The sequence below is a fragment of the Euphorbia lathyris genome, chromosome 4, assembly GCF_963576675.1.
Source record: "Euphorbia lathyris chromosome 4, ddEupLath1.1, whole genome shotgun sequence".
Taxonomy (NCBI): Eukaryota; Viridiplantae; Streptophyta; class Magnoliopsida; order Malpighiales; family Euphorbiaceae; genus Euphorbia; species Euphorbia lathyris.
Genome location: NC_088913.1, coordinates 11,774,961 through 11,800,399, shown reverse-complemented (window position 1 = coordinate 11,800,399; position 25,439 = coordinate 11,774,961). Strand labels below are relative to the sequence as shown.

The window sequence follows — 25,439 nt, the reverse complement described above, 5'->3', positions numbered from 1 at the left end:
TACAATTACCGTCTGCAAGCTTTAGTAGGAAGTTACCAAAAGATTGTACAGTTTTGTGTGCAAAATTAAAGATTATATATCAAATTGTGAAATATGATAAAAATTGTACATCACATATGTAATTTATTCCAGTTTTACTATACATGTGGAATTTCACATTTACACAGTAGTATTGGTGTTAAAAGAGTTTGAATGGAACAAAATTGAAGTTAAGCTAATAAAAACATAAAATTCAATAATGAAATTGAAATTAAGTGTTGCCAAAAATTATGTGGCTTGGAATAGATGTGATATGCAGAGGAGGTAGTACGGGCAATATTGACTCGAATTGAATATTTTAGTGAGTTTGAGGTTATTATTAAGTCTTGTCGTTGTTTATTGGCTGAACATTAATATTTTTACCATTTTCAATCCAAAATCAGTCAATCTTTTTACTCACTCATTAGTTAACTACACCTATAATTTAACATTCAAAGTCCGCTTTTTTAAATTCTTTTTTTTTTATATGTCTTGATCACATGCACCTTAATGAGCATGTAAAATTTGCTCATTCACCGTTAGATCTAGGCTTATTAGAATCCTCAGGTGGAGATTCAAAGCATCCTAAACTTAGATTTAATAAGCCTATATCTAACAGTGAATGACCAGTTGCTCAAAATGACCAGTGGAGGGCAGTAGGTAATTGGAGGAAAATGTGGAGTATGGATATTCCAGCAAAAGTTCGCTACTTCTATTGGAGAGTTGCCCGAAACTGTTTACCGGTTCGTGCTAATCTACTGTCATGAGGTTTGTCAATTCCCTCTACTTGTGTGCACTGTAATAATGGATATGAAGACCTTTGGCATCTATTTGTTGCATGTCCATATATAAAGGAGATATAGGCTGACAGCAATCTGTTTAATCTAATTGATTCTATGTCTTTGGATGCTGATGGTTTTAACTCTTTATTTTTTGAAATCATCAATACTCAAACTAAAGATATATGATGCAAATTCTTAGTGATTTTGTGGAGTTGGTGGAAAGCTCGTAATGATAAGCTATGGAAATGTGAAATAACTAGGAGCCGTCAGGTTATTATGCGGGGTCTGGATTGCCAGTCTAATTGGGTGGCTGCCCGTAATCTTAGGAATATTGTTGTTCTGCAGGAACGGCCTGTGGTCTGTTCGAAGTGGCATCGCCCTCCTCAGGGTCTGGTTTGCTGCAACGTTGATGCTGCGTTTTTTGCTGCAGAAGGAAAAACTGGTTATGCTGCTGTTCTTTGTTCAGATGAGGGGCGCTTTTTGTCTGCTCGGGTTAATTCTACTGATGGTCTTCAGCTGGTACACGAAGGGGAAGCTACGGCTCTGTTAAATGCACTTAATTGGATTAAATCGGCTGGTTTTGAGCATGTGCTTTTGGAATCGGATTCGTTAACTCTTGTTCAAGCAGTTAATTCGTCTCTACCCGACGAAAGCGAGTTTGGTAATATCATTGCTCAGTGTAAATCTTTACTCAGTCTCAACAACGGTTTTTTGGTCCGTTTTGTCAAACGTTTAGCTAACGGTTTAGCTGATGCTTTTGCTCGGCTTTCCTGTTTACATGCTCTTCCTTTTATTTATGATGTTATTTCGCATGTAATCTCTTCTAGTTTGTTGAACTTTTGCTCGATTGTGGCTCATTAATCTATTCGGTTTAAAAAAAAAAACAAAGTTTTGCCAAAAATAAAAATAAAATAAAATTGTGAGAACCAAAAATCTAGCATTGACTGACAGTTAATGAGGAGGATGAAAATAAGGTGGATCAAACATATCCGAACCGGATGAGATTTGTAAGTCAACGTGGCATTAAAAAAGACATCTTAGCTTTTGCATTAATTTTCAGAACTATCATATGATTTTTATTTATTACAACAAATTTCTATAGCTATTACAAAATAACCAATTAATTAAAGAATATTTGATTGTCAATAGATCAATTTAGCTGGAGCAATCTCATATAATCTAATTTGAGGTTTCAAAAGAAAAAATATATATAATGCAATTTTTTTTTAGGCATTACACTTATTTAGGTTACAAACTAAAGAGTCAAAGTCAATTAGGACCCTAAACTATCAAAACTATCAATTAAGTTTCTAAACTAAGCAAAAATCATCAATTGAGTACTCACACTATCCTAAAATCAGAAACTGTAACTATTTAATATAGACTGTAATAATCTCTGTGTTGGTTTGAAATGAGTTTGAGTAAGAGGGTCTGAAACTGTTTAACAGCATGATTTTCGATGAGGCTTCAATTTATAATGTTTGTTTAGAATGTGGACTCAATTGATAATTTTTTATTAGTTCAACCTGCCGAATGATTTTGATATTTAAGGTCCTAATTGACTTTGAAGCCTTAGTTTAGGAATCCAAATAGGTATTATACTTTTTTGTTAATACATCATATATCTCCTAAATTTGTCAAAAAAAAAAAAAAAAAAACCTTGATTGTTTCCTCAACTTTTAAAATGTCATCGTAGCCCCCATCAACTTACTTAAAATGCAATCAATCGATAATAAAGAAGTAAATTGCACTCGAAAAATGTGTTTCACGCACTTTGAAAAAATAAAATGACAAAGATCAGAGTATGAGATTCTAATGTGAGATATGAAAAGTTTTAGAGGTGGATAAGTAAAAACTTCTTTTTTTTTTTATATATGTTAATCTATTATGGGAATTGTGTTGTTGTGACGTAATTTTTATTTTTATTTTATGTAAATAAATAGTATATGTTATATTTTAGTGTATAGTTGGAAAATAAAATGAAATAAAAGTTATAAAAACAGAAAAGAAAAAAGGATAAAAAGAATAAAAAGAAAAAGCTTGAGCAAGGAGCGATCCTAAGGAATAGCGATACGGTAAGAATGAATTGAATTCCAGAAGGAGTGACATTGGCTTATTAGTAAGATTAGAATCCAATACATGCAGACGCGTTTTAAAACCGTGAGGTCAGAAATATTGGATTTGGAGTCAAAACGGATAATATCTATGTGATATGGGTCAGATTGTTACGGAAATAGTAGATATAAGCTGAACCACACACATCTTAGACCAGCCTGTTGGATCGGAATCTCACTATGATTTCCACACAAATAAAATACTGATTTTACAAGCCCATTAGGGATGGGATCAGTTCGGTTACTAATCTAAACCGAAATGTCAGTTAACCGAACCTATATTTGTGTAATTCAAGAATCAAACCATACCAAATAACTAAAATAACTGAGTTTGACCAAACTAAAATTTTTTTGTTCGGTTCGATTACCAATCAAATAACTGAAATTTTCATATTTCTAAATTAAATATTTAAAATGTTATAAATTACCAAATTTGAACTTCGTTAATTTCGAATTGGAAATTTCAAAATTAATTAATCAAATACATGACAAATTACAAATTAATTCAATAATGTTTAAACCCAAACTTTTGAGCTTCCGTGTACAAATTGAAGTATAAAAAATATAGAATATAAGTAAAATTATATTTTTTTATTTAAACATAAATTTGGTTCGGTTTCAATTTAAATCAAGTTTTTCACAGAATAACCGAACCGATAACTAAATACCGAATACGACAAACATGATAATCGAACCAAATAAGGATTTCCATTATTTGTTCGATCATCAATTTTTGAACTTTTTGCTCAGACCTTACCCACGCATCAAATAAAAAACTCAAACATCACATTTTACATCATAATTCTCCTTTTCATAACTCTTTTTTGCTATTTTTTTCATTCTTGTTCTCTAGAGAAGTGAAAAATTCAATAATATGATTGAAAACATCTTCTTTTCCCGTTGAGCTCCATACGAAATCCAAATGCCCATAATTCTCTAAATAAAGCAATTCAGGTTTTGATTGCAAGTCTTTGATAGCTCTTTCCACGTCTATTGTATCCGCTAATGCATCGTTTCCTCCATAACCCATCCATATCGGCACCGATTTGGGTATCGCACTTAGGTTGAATGCACCGGGTTTCACCGAGCCGTACAATTTGCTGTTTGCGAGCATTCTGTAATCAAATTTCGAAAGTGTCCCCGCTCGAACCACTGGCGACAAGCATAACAAAGGCATTAAAAGAGTTTAAGTTTTTGTTGTAAATAGGGGGATTTTACGGCTCATGTTTTGATTGTCAAAACATCGATTTCAAAAGCAAATAACTTATACAAGTATCGGGTTTCGTGTCACATGCTAGATGTCAGCATTTGACGACACGCATGACATTTAATGTCGGTGTTTCAAATACTGATGTCAGATGATTAAATAGTTGGTACAGCATTTGACGACACGCATGACATTTAATGTCGGTGTTTCAAATACTGATGTCAGATGATTAAATAGTTGGTACACTTTTCTCGGATAAATTAGATATGTGGTGTACAATCTTTGTTATTTTTCATACTTTGGTGTACAATTTTCACTTTTGCATATAAAAATGTACAATTTTTTGTGATCTTCCACTAAAGTGTACAATTATGATCGGCCAACGCGCCACGTCAGTAATTTGACCTTGCTAAAAGTTAAAATTGCTGACGTGACGCGTTAACCTTGCGTTGACCGGTCAACTTTTGACTTTTAAGGAGGTCAAATTATCGACGTGACACATTGATTTCGCGTTGACCACAATTACCAGATGTACACTTTAATGGAAAGTCACTTAAATGTATAGTTTTGTGTGCAAAATTGAAAGTTGTACATCATATTGTGAAATAGGGTAAAGTACACCACATATGTAATTTACCCCAATTTTCTCAATTGTACTAGTATCTCATATTGAATCCGGTGATCTATGTTTTGTACACCGGTGATAACGGAAAATTATAATTATAGACAAAGGAAAACCCCTAGCCCACCTCACTCATCTCAATATGATTCAAACTCATGACCTCTATAGTTATAGCTCAACCAACATGCTAAGAATGAGAGTGTCAAATATGGTCAAACTTGGTCAAACTCAACCAATTTTGCATATTGTTTCGTTATATTTGTACCGATAAAAATAACTCAACTTTATTTTTTTGTCGCACTAGAGTTACCATTATAAATTTCCGACCAAGTCTATGTTGGAAAAACTAACGTCAGCCACTTTAAAGTCTACGAAACGTATATTGTGCTCGAATAATGCCACATCAGTAAAAAGGAACACCTTAAAACTTCAAGGGAAAAGTACAAAAATAAACCTTGTGGTTTGGTCCATTTTTGAGCTGCACCCATGTGGTTTAAAAGTTTGCAAAATGGTACCATGTACTTCAATCCGTTAGCAAATATAAGCATTTTTGTCTAACAGTGTTAAAAATGCTGATGTGGCAGTCAAAGTCAAAAAGTTTAAAGGGTAATTTTGTCATTTCATATATCCTATATTTTCTAATTTATTATATTTTTAAAATTTTAAATCTTACCCAATAAACAAGTGACACTTCATCTTTCCCCTCTCTAATCTCTCCTCTTTTCTCACCTCACTGTCGATGTTCATCTCCATCGTCAAGAGATCCTGGAATTCTCAATCACCGGCCGCATAATCTCAAGCCCACCTTTCCAATAAATTCCCACTTTAGCAGTCAAAAAATTCTGAAGTTGTACCCACTTCTCTATTATTCTATCAACAGCAACAAAAATCAATCCCCTTTTTCTCAGTAAATTCCGCCTCAATAGCACTGGGCAAGACTTGAATTCTTTGATAAAAAAAATCAAATTATTTATGACAAAAGAAAGGATAAATGATTGCCAGAAATATATCCACCGCTCTAAATGTTTTTATTCTCTTCTCCCTCTTCTGAAACGCAGAAGATGATAATGGATGTTTGCAAAAGCAGATTGAGATGGAAACTGTTGCATAAGAGAATCATCGTCTTAGAGACGATGAAGATGATACGAAAGGAATCAGAATTTCTCTTCTTTGTCATCGTCTTCTGGTGATTGAATAATTAGAGAGGTGAAGATTAAGATTATGAAGAGAGAGCTTGAAAAATTAATGGAGAGAGTTGAAAAGCCATGTTTGACAATGAAGGAAGTTATGGTTAATGAGTTTTGGATCGTTCTGTTAAATCCGATGATCAATTTCATCCTTTGCTGCGAATTCGTTCATTTCTTCGTTAACTGTAGATATGAATGATAGCAAACAGACCATAGTCATCATCGACGTTTCAAAAGAGAGAGAAGAGAACAACGAAGAAGAAAAGAGAAAATGTCAAAAATGCCCCTCTGACTTTTTGACCAAGGTTGCCACATCATCAATTTTTTAACGGTATTACAATTTCGACTGCTTTTGCTAACGGAACGTACCACCTGGTACCATTTTGCAAACTTTTAAACCACAGGGGTGCAGTTCAAAAATGGGCCAAACCACAATGTTTATTTTTATACTTTTCCCAAACTTCAAATTATAATATTCTTTTTAAATTACAGTTAGACTGTTTCGGTTGCTGACGCAACATTAATGGAACTGATACGTAACGTTTCAGACAAGAATTTTCACATGCACCTTAATGAGCAAGTTTTAGAATCTAATGTGGCCTAATCCATAGTCAAAGTCAAAGTAACGACACGTTATCTTTTCCAACACGCATAGATTTGGTCTGACAATTAGAGGTGGAACTACAGGGATCACAGAGTGTCCGTCCACCCCTTGAAATTTAGCGTTGTAATAATAATAATAATAAATGATATGAAAGGAAGTAGAATGGGCATACACTGGGCATAATGGCTGAGGTTTTTAACAGATGTTGGTTGTGCTCTTTCAAAATAAGAATCTATTCTTGAGGCATCAAGGCAGCAACTCTTTCCTGCAATATTTTTATAAAAATTTCACTCTCAAAATTAAATCAAATTAATTAGTTACCCAACAAAACAAAAATATGTAAAAAAAAACATTAACAAAATTATCTTATTAGGTAGTAATTAAGAAATGTAATATTTTTGGTGATAAAAGATAATTAAGAAATTAAGAAATTCGATCACGATATTAGTCTTTACTTACGTAATACACTGAAGGTGTGATGTACATAATCGACTCGATCTTATAATAGAAAATACATCATCCCTTTATCCGTAAAAGAAAGCGCAAAACCACACAAATTTTATTAAAAAAAAATACAAATTTAACGCTATAGTTATTGTTCACATAGAAAACAATGCAATCTTAAACTTAATGTTTACGAGATAGTGTAATTTCAAGTCTCATTAATGATAGATGAGTTTTCATAGGTAAATTACACCCATGGCCATTGAACTATATCAATTTTCACGGTATGGCCACTGAACTTCAAAATTTAACATAAAACTCACTGAACTTTACATTTTGTTACACTTGTGACCATTAAACTTTAACTAATTTCTCAAAATGATACTTAACGATCTCAAAATGAAAATATTCAAGAATTAAAATTATTCATAACGACATTTACCATAAAAAAAAAGACATTTTTTTTATGTTCTTGACTCACCATTTTTGGATCTTTCTCTCTCTAGAAATGCACTTTTCACTCTCTAAAATGCACTTTCTCTCTCCTCCAAACACCACCAAAATGACCTTAAAAAAAATCGAAAATTAAAGTTGTTTAGAATATCATTAGTTCTTGGCATTGTTTATTTTGAGACTGTCAATCGTCATTTTCTGGCGTTGATTGAACTTTAGTGGTCATACGTGTAACAACGTGTACAATTTAGTGGCATGTTACATTTTGAAGTTCAATGGCCATGAAAATTGATAAAGTTCAGTGGCCATGGATATAATTTACCCGAGTTTTTTTCATTACCAGAATATAAGCAATTTCATGTTTCATTAGGTGGTCAAAATGTTGTAAGTTTGAGGGGGTGACCGGACTATGAAACTTTGTATGAAAAAAAAAACTCATTTTTTATTAATTAAACTTAAAATTGCATTCTGTTAAACGTTAGACTTAACATTACAATAAACATACGGCTAAATTTATACTTTATCGGAAAAAAAAAGTAAGTGTTGAGAGATAGAGAGAGAGAAATACCTGCAACTGAAGTTAACAAGTCACTGCAATTTTTGTCAATATCACACGCTGACATAACTAATTCAATCGTTACTTGACTGTTAACAACAACAACAAATACGGAAATTAATTATAAACTTATGTTTCACCAGAAGAAAATATAGAACATAAAATGGGTAGCAAGAAAATCAAACCTTTTCAAGTTAAGTTCAGTTATCCCCAACCCCAATAGGAACTGTAACGAAATTAAAAAAATAAAAAATCAATCATTCTATGATAAAGAATTTAGCCTAGTGGTTGAGAGCTTACCTATGACTAAGGAGGTCATGGGTTCAAATCACATCCGGGTCTGGTGAGAATTTTTCTTGTTTAATGTAAGCACATTGTGCGCAATTTTTTTTATTTAAACTAGTGACCGAGTCTGAAAAGAGGATCGGGGTGCGATTGTAGCAATTCTAGGCCTTCTTTCTCGATAGAGGACTTCAACCTCCTAATTCTAAGGTAGATTTCAATTTGTTCATGGATGGGGTTAGACCGCGCCTCAAGCTGGCGCTCATGAACTTAGCCTAGTCAAAGCCCATGATCAATTTAATTGGGCTCGAGGTAGGCCAAACATGGATTTGAAAATTATATTCCGAATCTAATCCAAACAGATTCACCTTCTTAAATATTTTAAGTTTTTAAATTTATATATATCGGGTTGGGGCGGGTTCCAACCCGCCCTGTTTTCATAAATTTCAAGCTAGGATAGAATATGCAGGCCTAGGATGGGTTGGGTCTTATGTTATTTTTTCCTTTCCAAGCACAGCCTATTAGACACGGTAGATATCCAGGCTAGTAAACACGTCTATATATATAGCATACTCTTTTCCGTAAACCCTCCGCACTATATACTGTGAGATAATCTGTTGTCCCCAATTTGGTATTTCCTTTCATATCATTCACACGTAAAAAGATTAATATTTTTATGTTTGGTTCACATAATATTTTAAATAAATATTAATTTTTATCTGAGAGAGACATGAAAAGGGACACCAAATTAGGAACAACAAATTTTCTCTCATCTATACTAGACTTGGCTAATAAAAGATAGATAAATAAAGGCAAAAAGCATTATTACACCACTGATCTTTTAATTTTTGGTTAATTAAGTCATTGATCTTTTATTTGGATACATTAAGCTACTGATCATTTTTTTTTATCTCATTAAGCCATTGATATCCAAATTAGTAAGTTGTGAACATCTAATTCTGTTAAAAAGGGGTTATTAACTTTATCTGCATTTGAAATAATTAAAAAACATATTCTTTACAGTTTGAATTAAGGTTTTTGCAGTTTTCCTATAGCCACATACACATTACACATCTAAAACTACTTTCAAACAGTGAAAAAATACAAATTTTCGAATTCAGGTGAAATGAATAACAGTCTGTTAATCGAATTTTATGTTCAAAATTACTTTTTTTGGTCATAAAAAACTTAATGAAATAAAAAAAATAAATGATCAGGGTTTAATGTATCAAATAAAAGATCAATGACCTAATGAACCACAAAAATGAAAGATAAAGAGTCTAATGATGTTTTTTTTCATAAATAAATAATAGATAAAGTAAAAAAAAATTATTATGATTTGTCTGATTTGTAAATAAAACACATGATTTCAAAGTTTACAAATTAACGTCTGTGGTTTTTGTGAGTCATGACTACTGTAGATACCCATTAATCTGGTTGCGACAACTACAATTTTGATAGAATATATATCTAAATTTGCAAACTGAAAATTTATAAACTTTTAAATTATGAGTATGTCTTTATAAGTCGGACAAATCACATATATTGTTTTTTATTTTCCTCCAAATAATATATAAATGTATATCATTTTTCATTGATCGGATCGCATTAAGTGAAACCATTGTAGAATTAAGTTTTACCTCATCAAAACGCAAGTCAACCAAAGTATGAAGAAATGAAGCCTTTGTATTATTCAAGTAAGCTATTGGACAAAGGAGAGCAGCTGCTTCAACCATTTCTGCAATATTTGGCTGACTCAGAGCCGCTAAAGTCGTCACTGTTCCCTAGGAGCAAATAACAAAAAAAAAAAATTATATTTAGGACCAAATGTCCTGACAACTTCATTCAATTTTGAAATTTAAAACACACAGTAAGATAGGCCTGTATTGTATCAAGGGGCATTTTAGTTCAATCAGTTCCATGATAAAGCTGACCTATGACCTGCAAGCTCGTGAGAAAATTAACGAGCTCAAACTTAATATTCTGTTTGCGAGAGTTATTTTACGTTCCCCCTTATAAAAATGTTATTATTTATAAATAATGGAACCATGCTTGAACATTATAATCGAACTTGCTTATGAGCTTGCTGATGAACCTATAGTCGAGCCTGCTCTCCTTCACAACCTTACGGATAAATGTCTAGTTTCCGTAGGTAATTTCACTCTGAAAACTAACGTAATCCTACCGCATTGTCTATAGTTAAAACTTAGCCAAATCGGTGATTTTTAACATATTTTCGTACATTAACCCCCGAGTATTTTGTTCGGATTCTATTACTAGATGAATCGATGTACCTGTGAGTGTCCAATAATGCGAATTTTCTTGTTTGTTATCGAATATATGTAATCTAATATTACTGGAAGATCATACTGAGCCAAATCCTCCCAACTCCAGCTCCAAAACTCCTGAAATTGACAGTTTTTTTTTTGCATTAAACATAAGAATTTCAGTACAAAAATATAAAATTTAAGTAATCATAATAATTATAGATAGAGGGCGAGCCTTGGCGCAACCGTAAACGTTGCAGGTCAAGGGTTTGAATCTTAGGAGCGGCCTCTTGCCCAAAAGAAAAAGGCAGGGGAAGGCTTGCCCCCAATATACCCTGTGGTGGGACCACTCCCCAGACCCTCGCGTAGTGCACCGGGCCGCAGTTTTTTTAATCATAATAATTATAGATATAGATTATTGGCAACACCTTATCTTTTGGCGACAAAAAAGCGTTGCCAAAACTGAAACTTGTCCCACGGAAATTTGCAACCCAAACATCAAAGCCCTGATCTGCAAGTATGAACCCTAAAGAATCATCTTTAGAGTTCAAGAACCATGTATCACCTGCCTGTTTTTCCATTTTAATATTAGACACTCAATACAATATGAAAGTTATCAATAAATTAAGGTAAAGTTAATTAGTTTTAGAGAAGATTATAAAAGGAAATTTTGTAGTTTGGTCGATTCGTAAAAGACAGTATCAATGATTTACAATTTTACAAACAGGGGTTCTGTACATTGGAGTTTTAACTATCAGTTTAAACTTTTAGTTCAGTAATTCCGTGATATGGTATCAGATCTGTGTGTGTCAGATATCAATATGAATTGAGTTTTTAATTATCAGCTTAAATTTTTAGTTCAATTGGTTCTATGGTACGGTATCAGAGTCAGGATATGTCAGATATTAATATGAATTGGAACTTTAACTATCAGCTTAAACTTTTAGTTGAATTGGTTTCATAACATGGTATCAGAGCAATAGTGTGCCATATATTAATATGAATTGAACCTTTAACTATCAGCTTGGGTTTTTAGTTGAAGTGGTTTCATGACATGGTATCAGAGGCTATTTGACTAAGTGATTAAGGGTTTGATTCCTGACAAGCTCATTTGTTGATTAGGTTTCAGGACATGGTAATATGGGCGTGCGTGATGAAGTGAAGGTGAGGCTTGAAGAGCGGAATACAAAGTTGAAGGCCAAGATTGATGCACTAAAAAGATGTTCAGTTTGAAGTCGGGGATGAGGTCATGGTATATCTGAGTAAGGAGCGTCTAGTTAGTGCTCTGGGTAGCAAGCTTCAATCGAGGAAGTATGGTCCCTACAAAATCACTAAGAGAGTCAATGCTAATGCCTACAACATAACACTCCTGAATTGGTTGGGAAAGACGTCTCCCTCCTTCAATCTCTGCGACTTGAGTCCTTACAAGCCGGATGCGCCTCTCGAGTACACTGCAAGAGATTTGGGGTCCAACTCCTTTCGGAGATGAGAGAATGATAAGGGCATCAATGTGAAGGAAAGTGAAGAACCCCCTCAAACAAGGCTCACATGGCGTGTGAGAACAAAAACTCGTTGTGTGAGCAAGTGCAACAACCCGGAAACAGAGCAAAACAGGTAACACAATGTGTCACCCTAGCCACACAGTGTCTGGGGATTTCTCTGGGTTTTTGTTCTTCTTAATTGAATTTGCACGTCGTGTGAACTCTTGGAGTTTCAGTCATGTTTACTTCTGAATAAATTCACACGGCATGTCACTCTCGCAACACGTCGTGTGGACTATTCAAGTTTCAACCAGTACGTTGTGTGACACTACTTAACCAGCAAGTTCTGCCGAATTCTGTCATCTCTGTACATGCCCTATTTGTTGTTTTGCCACTATGTATTCATTGTCTTGTCATTTAGCTTAATTTCAACTTTACACCATCACCCCTAATGTCTTACGTGATGTTAGTAGTGCATTGTGGGACATTATGTCTTTTCTATCCTAGGGTTAAATATCTAATCAAATATACTAGGTTTCAAAACCTCTTTATTAGTTTACAATCAAAACTATCAATATCGTTACAATCTCTATCGGGAAAGAGTTTAACAAAGAAATATAACGAACTCTTCATTATACTTCATTCGAGATGCTATAATAGATAGAAATATCACCACAAAGAGGCCATGTAGAAGTAAAACAGGAGGGCCGCAGGTGCGGACAAGTGTACGATTATTCGACGATGAAACACGTTGAAGACTTAGCAAATAACCATCCTTTGTTTCAACCTGGAAAAATCAAAGTATAAAAATCCAGTTAAAGAGATTTTTCACAACAATATAATGACATAACAAGAACAAAATATTTGGGATCAATGAATGAAAATGTATTAAAATTATATAACCCAAATTTATTTCTTAAATAAGGTGTAAAAATATTCCTAATATTTACGGGAACAATTTTATTTTTAGCATCTAAAATGCTGCAGTTTTACTCTCTAATATTGACAGCCAAGAGTAATTTTACCTCTAACGTTGTCAAGTTGGGTCAATTTGAGAAATAATTCATCAAACTGTCTTCTTGGTCATGAATCTTGTCATCTATACTTCACATGTGAGTCATTTTATCACTCATCGATAACATATTACATATGATATTACACGTGAAAAAAATTAAAAAATACATTGTCTTTGGTACGAGTTGGACAAAAAAAATCACCGAATTTATAAATATTGATCTCCAATTCTATTATTAAATCACAAAAAAATATGAAATCTGTTTTTTTAAACAAACTGATATACAATTGGTGCAGAATAAGGAAAAAAATATATGTGTTTTATAATAATGTCTAAAATTAACTCAACTTGACAACGTTAGAGATAAAATTTCTCTTGACTGCTAATATTATGGATAAAATTGAACCATTTTAGACGTTATTGGTAAAATTGCTGGTGTTCTATGTTTGCAGTAACTTTTTTTTTTTTTTTGATGAAGATGCTTATAACTTCATTAGATTAAAACACAATAAATACAACAAAAAAACAACAGTAAGAAATCTATTCTTACAAGATTTACAAAGAGATTAAAACCGCTACAGAGATTATTTTTGCAGTAACTAATATTCTTATGAAATATGTTTAAACATAAACATTTATTCTGAATACAGGATAATCTCAATTCTAATATATATTTTCATAAATAAACAACTTGATTTTCTAAAATAAAACAGAAATGAAGATATAGAAATAAAGACAGAATGAGAGAATTACAGTTTGTTGGCTACAAGGGTAGCCGGCGGCTCCAATTAGAGTAGTGCACAGGTTACCTGCCGGCGAAAGGCTGCCGGAATTTTCAGTTTGGGAGGTGGAATTTTGAAGGGAGATTATAGAGATGAAAAGAAAGATAATTAATGTGAAAATATTAAACATTTTGATCTCCTTTTCCTAGGATTGAATTAGTCTTCCAAATCTTGGATAACAGTTTTAATTATGTTTTCCTATTTTTCTGCAGCTTATTTATCATAAAAAAAAAATTGTGTAATTAATTTATTAGTCCCATATTTTGACAAAACACATTGTTTAGTCCCTCTATTTTGAAAAACACACAGTAAAGTCTCTAAACTTTTTCTCAATGAACTGTTTAGTCCCTAACGTTTTTCTCGGTGAACTGTTTAGTCCCGACTGTTAGACTCTCATAAAGATTCTGTTAGTCAATTTGGATTTGCGTTCTTCTTTTCTTTTATTTTCCTTTCCTTTAAACTCTACTGCATTTGAAATCAACTTTGAGTATTCTTCTTCTTTATTTTCTTCTTAATCGTTCAAATTCGTAAGCATTGGGTTTGTTCTTTTTCTTGTTCTCCATACAAATAGTTTCTTCTTCTAAATTGGATTTCCTTTTCTGAAATTTGAAGGTAAATAGTAAAGGGTAATTTAGTCATTTACGAATTTATAAACGGTAAAAAAATCTAACAAACAGATGGAATGACTAAACAGTTTACTGAAAAAAAGGTTAGGGACCTTATCATGTATTTTTCAAAATACATGGATTAAACAGTGTGTTTTGTTAAAATATAGAGACTAATAAATTAATTACCCTATTTATATATATATATTTTTGGTATTTAAGTAATACTAATTAAATTTGTGTATAAATGAATGTGATATGATCTGTTATTTTTCCTTTTTTGGTACTCTTTCCAAATTATATATATAATCCGATTTTAATATTGTTTTAGTGTAATTTTTTTATTTTTTATTTTTGACATGTGAGGTGGAATTAATTTTTTTTGGCATAACACTCATTTGGCTCCCTAAACTAAGGCTTCATAATCAATTAAGACCCTAAACTATCAAAATCATCAATTAGATCTCTAAACTAGCTAAAAATCATCAATTCAGTCCACATTCTAAACAAAAAATTTCAATTGAGGTCTCATCGAAAACCATCCGGTTGAACAGTTTCAAAACTTTCTTCCCCAAACCATTTTAAACCAACACGGAGATTATTACAGTCTATATAAAATAGTCACAGTTTCTGTTTTTAGGACAAGATAGAGACTCAATTGATGATTTTTGCTTAGTTTAGGGACCTGATTGATGATTTTGATAGTTAAAGGTCCTAATTGGCTTTGAAGCTTTAGTTTGTGGACCAAAATGTGTATAATGCTTTTATTTTTTTATAACGTGATTTATTATTTCTTTTATTTTTGTTTTAGTTAATCTTTTTATTTTTTATTTTTGACATGTAAGGTGCAAAAATACTCATAACGTTTACAGTCAGGAGTAATTTTATCCTTAACGTCTAAAATGATGCAATTTTACCCATAACATTGGCAGCCAAGAGTAATTTTACCTCTAATGTTATCAAGTTTGGTCAATTTCAAACATTATTGTAAAACACATTTGTTTTTTTATTCTATACTAATTGCATATCAGTTCGTTTAAAAAAGATTTCATATTTTATGTGATTTAATAATAAAATTTAAGATTAATATTTATTAATTCGACAAAAAATTTGAATTTTTTTTTTCCAACTCGTAAAATAGACAGTATATTTTTTAATTTTTTTCACTTCTAATTATATGTTTATGATCTGTCACTAGTGAATGATAAAATGACTCAAATGTGAAATGTAGATTACAACATTCATGATCGAGAAGACAGTTTGATGAATTATTTCTAAAATTGACCTAACTTGACAACGTTAGTGTCACGTCCATGTCTAAATTTCTAGAATTTATACCTTGATAGTAATATATATTATAATTATTGGGTGTGTGAAGTCAATTTGGTATTATAGGAAAAGTTTGGAGTTAATTTGAGGGTTTTATGTGTAAATTAAAAATTAGGATAACTTTTAAAAGATTATATAAAGATGGAGGACCAAACTGGATGTTTGCTAAATTTGGGATATATATCCCAAACCTTCTCTCGTACAATCCACCACCACCATCATTTTTTCCTTTTCCTTTTTCTTTTTCTTCTTCTTTCTGCTTTTTCTGCAAATTCATCGTTTTTCGACCGTTTCTCTACCGTTTTTTTGATTTACGGAGATTCGACCGTCCGAATCACTCGAAATTTAAAACATAACATCCTTATGTATAGATCTAAGTCCAAACCGAAGAGTTTTTGAGTTTCGACAGTGTTTGGAGGGAAACTTCTTAGACAGAATTTAGAGGAGAATTGATCGGATGTATTTTCTTCAATTAGTGACCAAGGTAAGTAACTATCAACTATATTGTAAGTTTTATGTATATAGATATATATACAATCAAAGATTTTCAGAAAGTGATATTAGGGTTATGCAAGAATTTTGTAAAATTGAGGTTTTTCATGATTTTGCTTTTTATTGTGAAATTACGGTTCAAATGAAGCTATTGATTATGCTTCTATGTGAATTTCAGATTTTACTTGATTCTGTTGATTTAAGGCTTAATTTGGTTGATTTACATATATACATATATGTTTTTGGTTTCAATACATATCTATATTGAACAAAATGAATTTGATGATTTCTTACGAATTGTTTTTGGATTGAGAAATCTGTTGCGGTTATTGTTGTTATTATTTTGGATTGAATTCCAAATATGATTTTTATGAGTTGTGATATTTCGATTAAATGGTTTTGTCCATCTAGGATTGCCCGGGGTAGGAGTTGTATTTGTAAGACCATATCTAACGGCGGTATGGCCAGAGTGCACGGCTGGTAGTCCTAACTGTTAGGCAAGGAACGAGATATAAATGAGATATCTCGATATTGTTATGATTGATGTTATGATCTACACGGGTGGAATTCGAGGATGGATACAATATTATATATTTTATATGTTTTTGGTTTAGTACTTTGACTATATTATGAACTTAAGTTTTGAGTATATTTTATAAGGTTTGATGATTATATTATAAACTTAAGTTTTGAGTATATTTTATAAGGTTTTGATTAAATCCCTTTATAAACATATATATGTAGCTATGTTAAGTAAAGTTGGTTTTTATAGCTGATAGTTTCGTACTGAGATTTTTGTCTCACGTTTTTAAATGTTTTAATGTTTTTAGGTGAGAAAATACAAGATATAGAGAAGGTTACCAACCGATTAGGCGAGGTTTGGAAGTTGGCTGCTTATTGTTAGAATTATGGTTAGAACTTTGGTATTTCGATTGTAAGATAATGATATTTGGATTAATTGGAGACTTCTAAGTATTGATTATGATCTTTCTATTTCACGCTCGATGCCGATTGAGGTCGTCTAGGGTCGGGTGTGACAGTTAGGGGTAAAATTGCTCTTGACTGTCAATATTAGGGATAAAATTGCAGCACTATTTTAAACATAAAAGTAAAATTACTCTTGACTATAAACGTTAGACGTAAATCTTGTTAATCGTGTTAGTCGATTGGTACAAGTAATTTCAGTAACAAAATGTTGATTTGGATGGTTTATAATACAAATATGTCATATGTCAAAAAATAGTGTCATGTGGAATCTCCTAACTTTTTTTTTTTTTGGTAAGAAAGGAAAGGAAAAAAACAAAACCAACAAAAAACATACACCGGGATCAGTCTAGGAAGGGAATCTCCTAACTTTTAATTCAACAAAAAAAATATTTTTTTAATTCAATATTTTAACTTATAATTTTATGTAGTATAATATTTTTTTTATATATGGAGCTGGAGTGATACTATATTTATATCGTAATTCATTTTATCATTGAAATAGAAAAAAAAATGATGACGTGACTTTATTTAAATAAAAATAATATTTTAGTTATTTTATTGACTCAAATTGAAATTTAGTGACGATATTAGGAGTTCTTATATTAAGTACCGGGTTTTTCATGTCACTCGGAGGACCCCCAATTCACATTTGGACATGTGTATTGTGACCCCACGTAATAATTAAAATAGTGGGGCCTCTTATAATATGCGTGGGTCCATGTTCCACGTGTCAAAATATGTATGGAAGGTCCTTCATTTGACATGGAGAACCATGTACTTCTAATAATTTGCCCGATAGTAGACAAAATCGATTGAGAAAATTTATAATTGATAATAATGCTTCTGATGAATTTGACCACTTTGATTTTTCTGTGAAAGATTTTTAGACAGGGAGCCGTATAATGAATTGTAACAGTGTGGGGGATCTTTATCCAATCACATAAAGACCTTTTTATCTCATGTTTTATGGCATGTATTTTGGGACACCAAAGGGCTAACATTTTGAACTCCCTCGTACAAACTTCTTATAGACCTTTCTTATTGCTACAAAATCACAAGTATACTCTATTTTCTTATCTTTGTGTGCTTATTTTCGTACTCAATTTGAAAGGGAGATCAAATGCTTTCGATGTGATAATAAGGGGAGTATAACAATGCTCAATTTCATTAATTTTGTGAATTAAATGGTATGCGATTTCGATTCTCTTGTTCTCATACATCCTCTCAAAATGGCAAAGCCAAAAGAACAATTTGCCCCTTAAATGATATTATTCATATAGTTCTTGCCCATGCCTCCTTACCCTCTCCGTTCTGGCACCATGTTACCTATTTTCTCAACATCCTACCTGTTAAGTCCAAAATATACCTAAAATATCATATATAAATACGTTAAATTTACATTGAAAACGTGCTAATTATATTCATTTGGAATACTTTTACGTCTTTATTTACTTTTTTGATACAAGGTACTTAATTATTTGGTTAAATCCAAATAGGAGCTAAAACGGAGCTAAAATGGAGGAAAAACCTAAAAAACATACCGAGAATACGTATCAGTCAGAAGAACGCTCAAGGAGGACAAAAAGCAGTCGAGAGACAGGGAGACAAGTCCCTGTCGCGACTGAGATTTTCATAATCTCAGTCGCGACTTACGAAAGCCGTCACGAAAAAGAACGGAATCTTCAACTCGCCCCTGCACCCCTTGTCGCGACTGAGATTTTCATAATCTCAGTCGCGACAGCGAAGCATTCTGCACATATTTCACATGTTTTAATCCGAGAAACGCGTCTGTGCGTTTGGATAAAAGCGACCCTTCACCAACGGACACGGCCCATCATTTACAACCCTTCAACAACTATAAATAAGTGATCCATTTCAGAAATTAATGTTGTTGGTTAAGTTAGAAAAGTTAGAGAATTGAGTTATTATGTTGAGTTTCTGATTCAGAAAAGAATCAGAAAGTTAAATTTCATTTCTGTAAACAAACTTGATGTACACAAGTCGTTATTAGATTAGTTATAAACACGGTATTAGTTTAGTTTCAAAGGTTGATCAGAGACAAGTTTTCATTCTGGTAGCGGACTAACCAGTCTCTATTCCGAAGATTCAGCGAGAAGAATTAACGGCTGAAGTGCACAGGGTCTGACAAACCTATGGAGTTTTAGGGAAAGATTGACAACCCGGATCTCAAAGTTTTCATCGTAACGCTTTCCATGTTTCTACTTCTCTGTTAACTTGTGAAGATTCACATTTCATTAATGATATATTTATTTTATTCAATACATTCTTTCTGTTGTTATTTTGATATTGTTCTGACAAAATGATTTTCAAAATGATAAATTGGTGTTTTTATTAAAACGTTCTATTCCATCTTATTCTTATAAGAACTTTGTTGAACACTTGACAGAATTAGTTTTTACGGATGATATGATCGCTGATCGCGGCTTATCGGATATAAAATACTAATCTGATTAAGGTAGAAATCTGCTCCAAACCAGAGAGATTTCTACAGTTCAAAGTCATTTAATTGAATAAATTCCTATATTATTACATGTCCATAATCTTACCAAAGTTAAAGTTGTTTTCTTTGCTTTATGAAAATAAGTTTTATACATTCTATTTATTCCAATTACGGAAGTATCTGTCTTGTAATCAAAATCTCAAGACGGAATTGTTCTCTAAACTCAATATAATATTCTTATCTAATCCTAATTTACCCGAACCAATTCAATCAATTAAACGATTTTCTTTTGTTAAACCTAAACACGTGAATAAAACTGAATCAAATAAGGTTTTATTCTTTGGGGAATCCTTTTGAGAAAACTCAATTAACTCGAGCTTCCCATTTTGACAAACCGAATTGGACTCTCGAATTGATTCGTCTGCGGCGGAACCACGATGAGACTTCAATCTGGCCCATAGATTTCCCAATTCCCTGAAATATGTCTCAGTGTTAGATAAACCTTCATGAATATCTTTAAGCATAGAGTTTATCACATCGAATTGCGAGGTTGAGTGTGGGCATTTGTCATCCATGCGGTCGTCCCACCGATGACGACTATGAAGCATCATACCATGAAACAAATCATTAGTAACAACATAAAACGAAATAAATTATTCACAAAAAGAGAAAATAATATTTACAAATGCTTAAACTAACAATAAAACGTTTTTGTCTAATACTGCAAGAAATTATAATTCCCCGGCAACGGCGCCAAAAACTTGATAGCGCGACGCCTAGTGGTAGAGTTTCCATGACGAAATGTATATATTATGAGTGCGGACTCTATATCTATGGATGTGATCTTTATAAATTGCTCTTAACTCTACTAGACGCTACGACTACTTAGGGGCAAGTGTACCCCGTCGTATCAAGTAATAATCCGGTTAAGACCGGGTATCGAATCCACGGGATTTATAATTACAAGTATTAGACGACTCGGTTTCGTATGTTATTTAAGCGGCGATTACTTTGGGGTAAAGTAAGACACAACTACACACTACTCCTAAACTATTAGTGAGACAAATTTATATAATAAAACTCCACGAAATGATATGGATGGCGGTAAGTTATAAATATGACAAACAATGACTCCTAATGTATATACGGTTAATGATTTACTCTTGAAATGACGACTACGTGTGGTGTGACCGACCCGTGAAGTACTTAGACTACGTGGTTCCTAGTCAAGGCGTGTCTAATGCTGGGGATCAGAAACTAGGGCCTGTAAGTTCCGTGGTGTGTCAATTCCTACGGTTTCTGGAGCGTCACTTCCGGTAGGGCAACACCTATATGAATCCCTAAAGATAGCCCGAATGGCGTCGGAAATCGAGTTCCCCTACACAATAGTCAATTACGAGTATCAAAACAAGTAATAAACATCAACACGTATATAGAAACGGAAATTGCAAATCACGTAATATAAATGTGGAAAGCATAAATGAGGAATACAACCAAGCCTAGTACATAGGAAGAGTGCAAGCTAATTAGCAAGCGAAGAGGGAAGAATCGGCCCTCGAAACTAGCCAACCGGACTCAAGGCCGTTTCTTAGGACTTGGAGGTGGAACTCTCGAGCTTGGTGACGGATGATGGAGCGGGATGTTGATGGAATGCCGAAATAACCGAACAAGCTCTCGAGGTGGGAGAGTTTTATTACATAAACTGAATCTTAAAACCAAAACTATACAACAACAACTATCTAAAAGAAGAAAATGTAGCTATGTTCAAGGTAAGGTCCTAAATGAGTGCTAGTCACTCTTATTTATTCATCAAGCTAGGGGAAAAATTGTAACTTCACAAAGCACAAGTATGGAGCAACATTATTTGGTGTAGAAATCCCATGATACGCCTCGCGTAAGGTGGTCTACGCCCCGCGTAAATGCCCATTCCGTCAGAAATCTCCTACATGTGGACCAATTCCATATCTTGTTGTCTCAAGCACGCCCTGCGTGGCTGAAGTACGCCCCGCGTGTTTGAGTCTCTGAAGTTTTATTGCTTGAATTGGAGCTTTTACGCCGTGCGTAGCTAAAGTACGTCCCGCGTAAAAGAGTTGACTCAAGGAGACAGTGCAGTCTGACTTTCAGGATTAGGCCAATCATTTCCGACATATGTCATACGCCCCGCGTAGGGTGGCATACTGTTATCGTCATAATTTATAGCATTTTTAGTATTTAATTACTAGCTATTTTGTACCATTTTAATAAATTTTAATGATGGTTTTTGTATTTTTCTTCATTTTATGTATCTAAGCCACTTTATGTGTTTTCTAGGCATTTTCGCAAGGTTTTCGGTACAAATAACCAAGTCGGGGCTTAAGGCGGCAGCTCGGGAGTAAAAGAGACAAGAAAAGAGGATCTTTAGTGACACCCAGCGTGCACTTCGTCGCGGATAGGTGCTGCAAGATAAGAGTCTAATTGTTCACACTAGGACAGATTTGACACATTTTCGTATTTTCAACTTTTCTCCCTCATACGGACTCGGATTGAGGCGATTCAAAATGCGTTGGAAAGCTAAGAGAAAGATGAACAAATGTTTAATAATAATCATCTCCAAATTCGAAGTGCATCAGGCCCAGAAAATTATCCAAAATTGATGAATATGTTGAAGCCTAAGATTCCTTTGACATTTCAACTCCTAAATTATTAAAATCTTCCCCCCATGCTCTCTTAAATGCTAAATTCAGATGATAAGGAGTGGGAGGCCATAAGGATGACTTGGTCTTTGGAATTTTGTGTACCATTTTACTATAAAAGGAGGCCTTGGGTGCCATTTGAAGACGCACCAAGCTTAGGCTTAATTCTTCCCTCTATAATGTTATTTTGTTGATTCTTATCCTTAAGAATTAGTTGTTTGTGTTGTTCTTATTGTTGTTAGAGTGTTATTTGTGCAAAAGTTCATCTAATAAAAGTAAGTTTCAAGTTACCGAAGAAGTTCGTTCGGTAATCGTCACTACGGTTTCTTCTAAACTTTAATCTCTTTTATTAATATGAACAATATTATCTATCTTTCTAAAATGTGTTTTAATCTAATGATGGGCTAAACCCCTCTTAACTAAGGCTAAAAGTGGATCTTAACCTTAATTATGTGGTAATTACGTTTAACCTATTTAAGTTATCTTTATCCTTTTGGAGAACTAACTTATGATTCTTAATGCTTGTAGGAGATGGGCCAACTCTCTACTTGGATATAATTAATCGTTTATATTGACCGTGATTAAATTGATTAATCGAAATTCATAAGTTGGACCTAATGACCATTTAGTGTGGCTTGTTAGTTTTCCAAGGTTTTTCATGAATCTTATTACAAATCTTTAATTTATTACTTGAGCCGGACCAAGGGAAAGTAATAAATCGAAGGTTTGGAAATAAGAAAACTTAATGCTTCTTTGGATTAATTACTTGAGCCGGACCAAGGGAAAGTAATTAATCGAAAGTTTAGAACGAATTACTCGAGCGGTTTTTCTTGAATCTTAAGTAATCACTTTAGCCGGACCAAGGTAAAGTAGGTTAAAAAGGTTTAGATTTAATCTTGTTACAAATCTTAGATTTATTACTTGAGCCGGACCAAGGGAAAGTAATAAATCGAAGGTTTGGAACTAAGAAAACTTAATGCTTCTCTTGATTAATTACTTGAGCCGGACCAAGGGAAAGTAATTAGTCGAGAGTTTAGAACCGATCTCGAGAACTATTAGTTAATAAGAAAAATCGCCATCTTAAAAAGGATAAACAACTTAAAAGGGGTTAAGTGTTTTACCAAGCAAAGAGGTTAAGTGAAGCTAGAAGCCTTAGTTTCTTTTATTATAAGTAATCTCTCACTTAATTTGTGTAATTTTTATTTCACTTCTTGCTTAAGTCTTAGCTTGGTTGTCCAACAAACTCTACATTTCGGTTGTTTAAATAATAGATAGTAAGCAAAGAGATTAGTACTTATAATCACCATCCTCGTGGGAACGATACTCTACTTTCACTTTATTACTTGATACACGACTAAGGTACACTTGCCTTCACATGCACGTATACGTAAAACGCGCATCACATACGCCCCGCGTATGCTGAGTCAATTCCACATGGCGTCTACGGATAAGGCAATTATTGCTGACACCATATTTCACGCCTCGCGTAAAGGGTGATACGCCCCGCGTACCTGAGTAGATTTTTGCTCCTTGGTCGTACCTGAAATACAAATCTTGCGAGCCGAGTTAGCTTGACGTTTTTATTTCTTAAACTAATCAAAAACACGGAAAATTAACTGAAAGTACGAATTTTATTTTTATTTCTTTATTTTATCAAAACGCTTTATTTTGTAATTAAACTTATTTATGTTATCCAAAATCAATCCGTAAATCACGCTAAAAGATAGGGGTAAAATACCCCTATCAGTTACCTAACGAAAATCCTAACACCCATTTAACAAATTTCCTTGAAATTTGTGACACTTTTAAAATCCCAGATGTGACTGCAGAAGCAATCAAACTTCCCCTCTTTCCTTTCACTTTGAAGGATAGAGCCAAAGAATGGTTAACTTCTATGCCAGCCGCAACTTTTGCCACTTGGGAACAATTAGCCCAAGCATTTTTATCGAAATATTTTCCTTTAGCAAAAATCGCAAGAGTCATAAAGGAGTTAACATCTTTTTCTCAAAATGATAATGAGACTCTTTATGAAACTTGGGAACGTTTTAAAGAACTTCAACATTTATGCTCACACCACCAATTACCCGCTGAACTTTTAATGCAAACATTTTACAATGGACTAAATCCTACAACTAGGGGTTCATTAGATGCTATGTCGGGAGGGCTATTTATGAAGAAAACATCAGCCCAAGCAAGAGAACTTTTGGAGGAAATGGCAATCAACAACAGTATGTGGCCTGCGGAACGTGGACATATACCGGTGGCAAAACCATCATCCTCAACCACACCATCAGTTAAAGGTATAGTTGAACTTGATCCAGTCGCGATGTTACAAGCCCAATTTTCTGCTTTATCACACAAAATTGATAAGTTTATGGCACCACGTGATACCAATGGTAATCCAATCCAAACGGATGTGGATTACGAAAACATGAGTGAGGTCGAACAGGTAAATTTTGTCCAAGGGAAAAACCAATCTAATAATCCTTATTCTAATACTTATAATTCTGGATGGAGGAATCATCCTAACTTTAACTGGAAAGATAACAATAACAATAATGCAAGTGCTAATCAAAATCGTACCACTAATTATCAAAATCAGTCAAGAGATACGATTAGCACTTTATCTTCTAAAACCGACAAGTTTATAGATGCTATCAGTGGAAAAATAAGTAATCACGACGATGGTTTTAAACGGATCGAAAATAAATTCGATCAGCTTATTAAAAACCACTCATCTAGCATCCATAATTTGGAGGTTCAAATTGGTCAACTTGCTAAATCAATTCCATCCCGAAAAGAGGGAAGTCTTCCCAGCCATATGGAAGAAAATCCGAAAGAGCGGGTGAAGGCTATCACTCTTCGTTCAGGGAAAAATTATCAAGGGCCGGAAATGCCCAAAGATGCAACATTACCAGGAACTGATTTACCAAAGTCCAAAGAAGATATCTTAAACACAAATAGTTCACCATTTGACACAAGTACCAAAACTTTTGTACCCAAACCACCTTTTCCGCACAAAGTCCGAAATAAGGACTATGACAAACAACTTCTAACGTTTTTGGATAAACTTAAAAGT

At 33.4% G+C, this 25,439-nt stretch overlaps 1 protein-coding gene and 1 non-coding gene across 2 annotated transcripts; both read right to left on the bottom strand.

The window, feature by feature from the left end:
- Window positions 1-3,725: 3,725 nt before the first annotated feature.
- Window positions 3,726-16,025, bottom strand: LOC136227055 (triacylglycerol lipase 1-like). Its single transcript, XM_066015779.1, has 10 exons — window positions 15,940-16,025; window positions 13,786-13,855; window positions 12,691-12,804; window positions 10,965-11,105; window positions 10,564-10,674; window positions 9,910-10,053; window positions 8,173-8,213; window positions 8,000-8,076; window positions 6,707-6,799; window positions 3,726-4,066 (listed from the first exon to the last, which is right to left on the bottom strand). Exons 1-10 carry the CDS (start codon window positions 16,023-16,025, stop codon window positions 3,726-3,728), a joined length of 1,218 nt encoding a protein of 405 aa, XP_065871851.1.
- An 8,310-nt stretch (window positions 16,026-24,335) lies between these two features.
- Window positions 24,336-24,442, bottom strand: LOC136228247 (small nucleolar RNA R71). Its single transcript, XR_010688576.1, has one exon. It is a non-coding gene; the product is annotated as a small nucleolar RNA R71 (small nucleolar RNA).
- Between the last annotated feature and the right edge of the window lie 997 nt (window positions 24,443-25,439).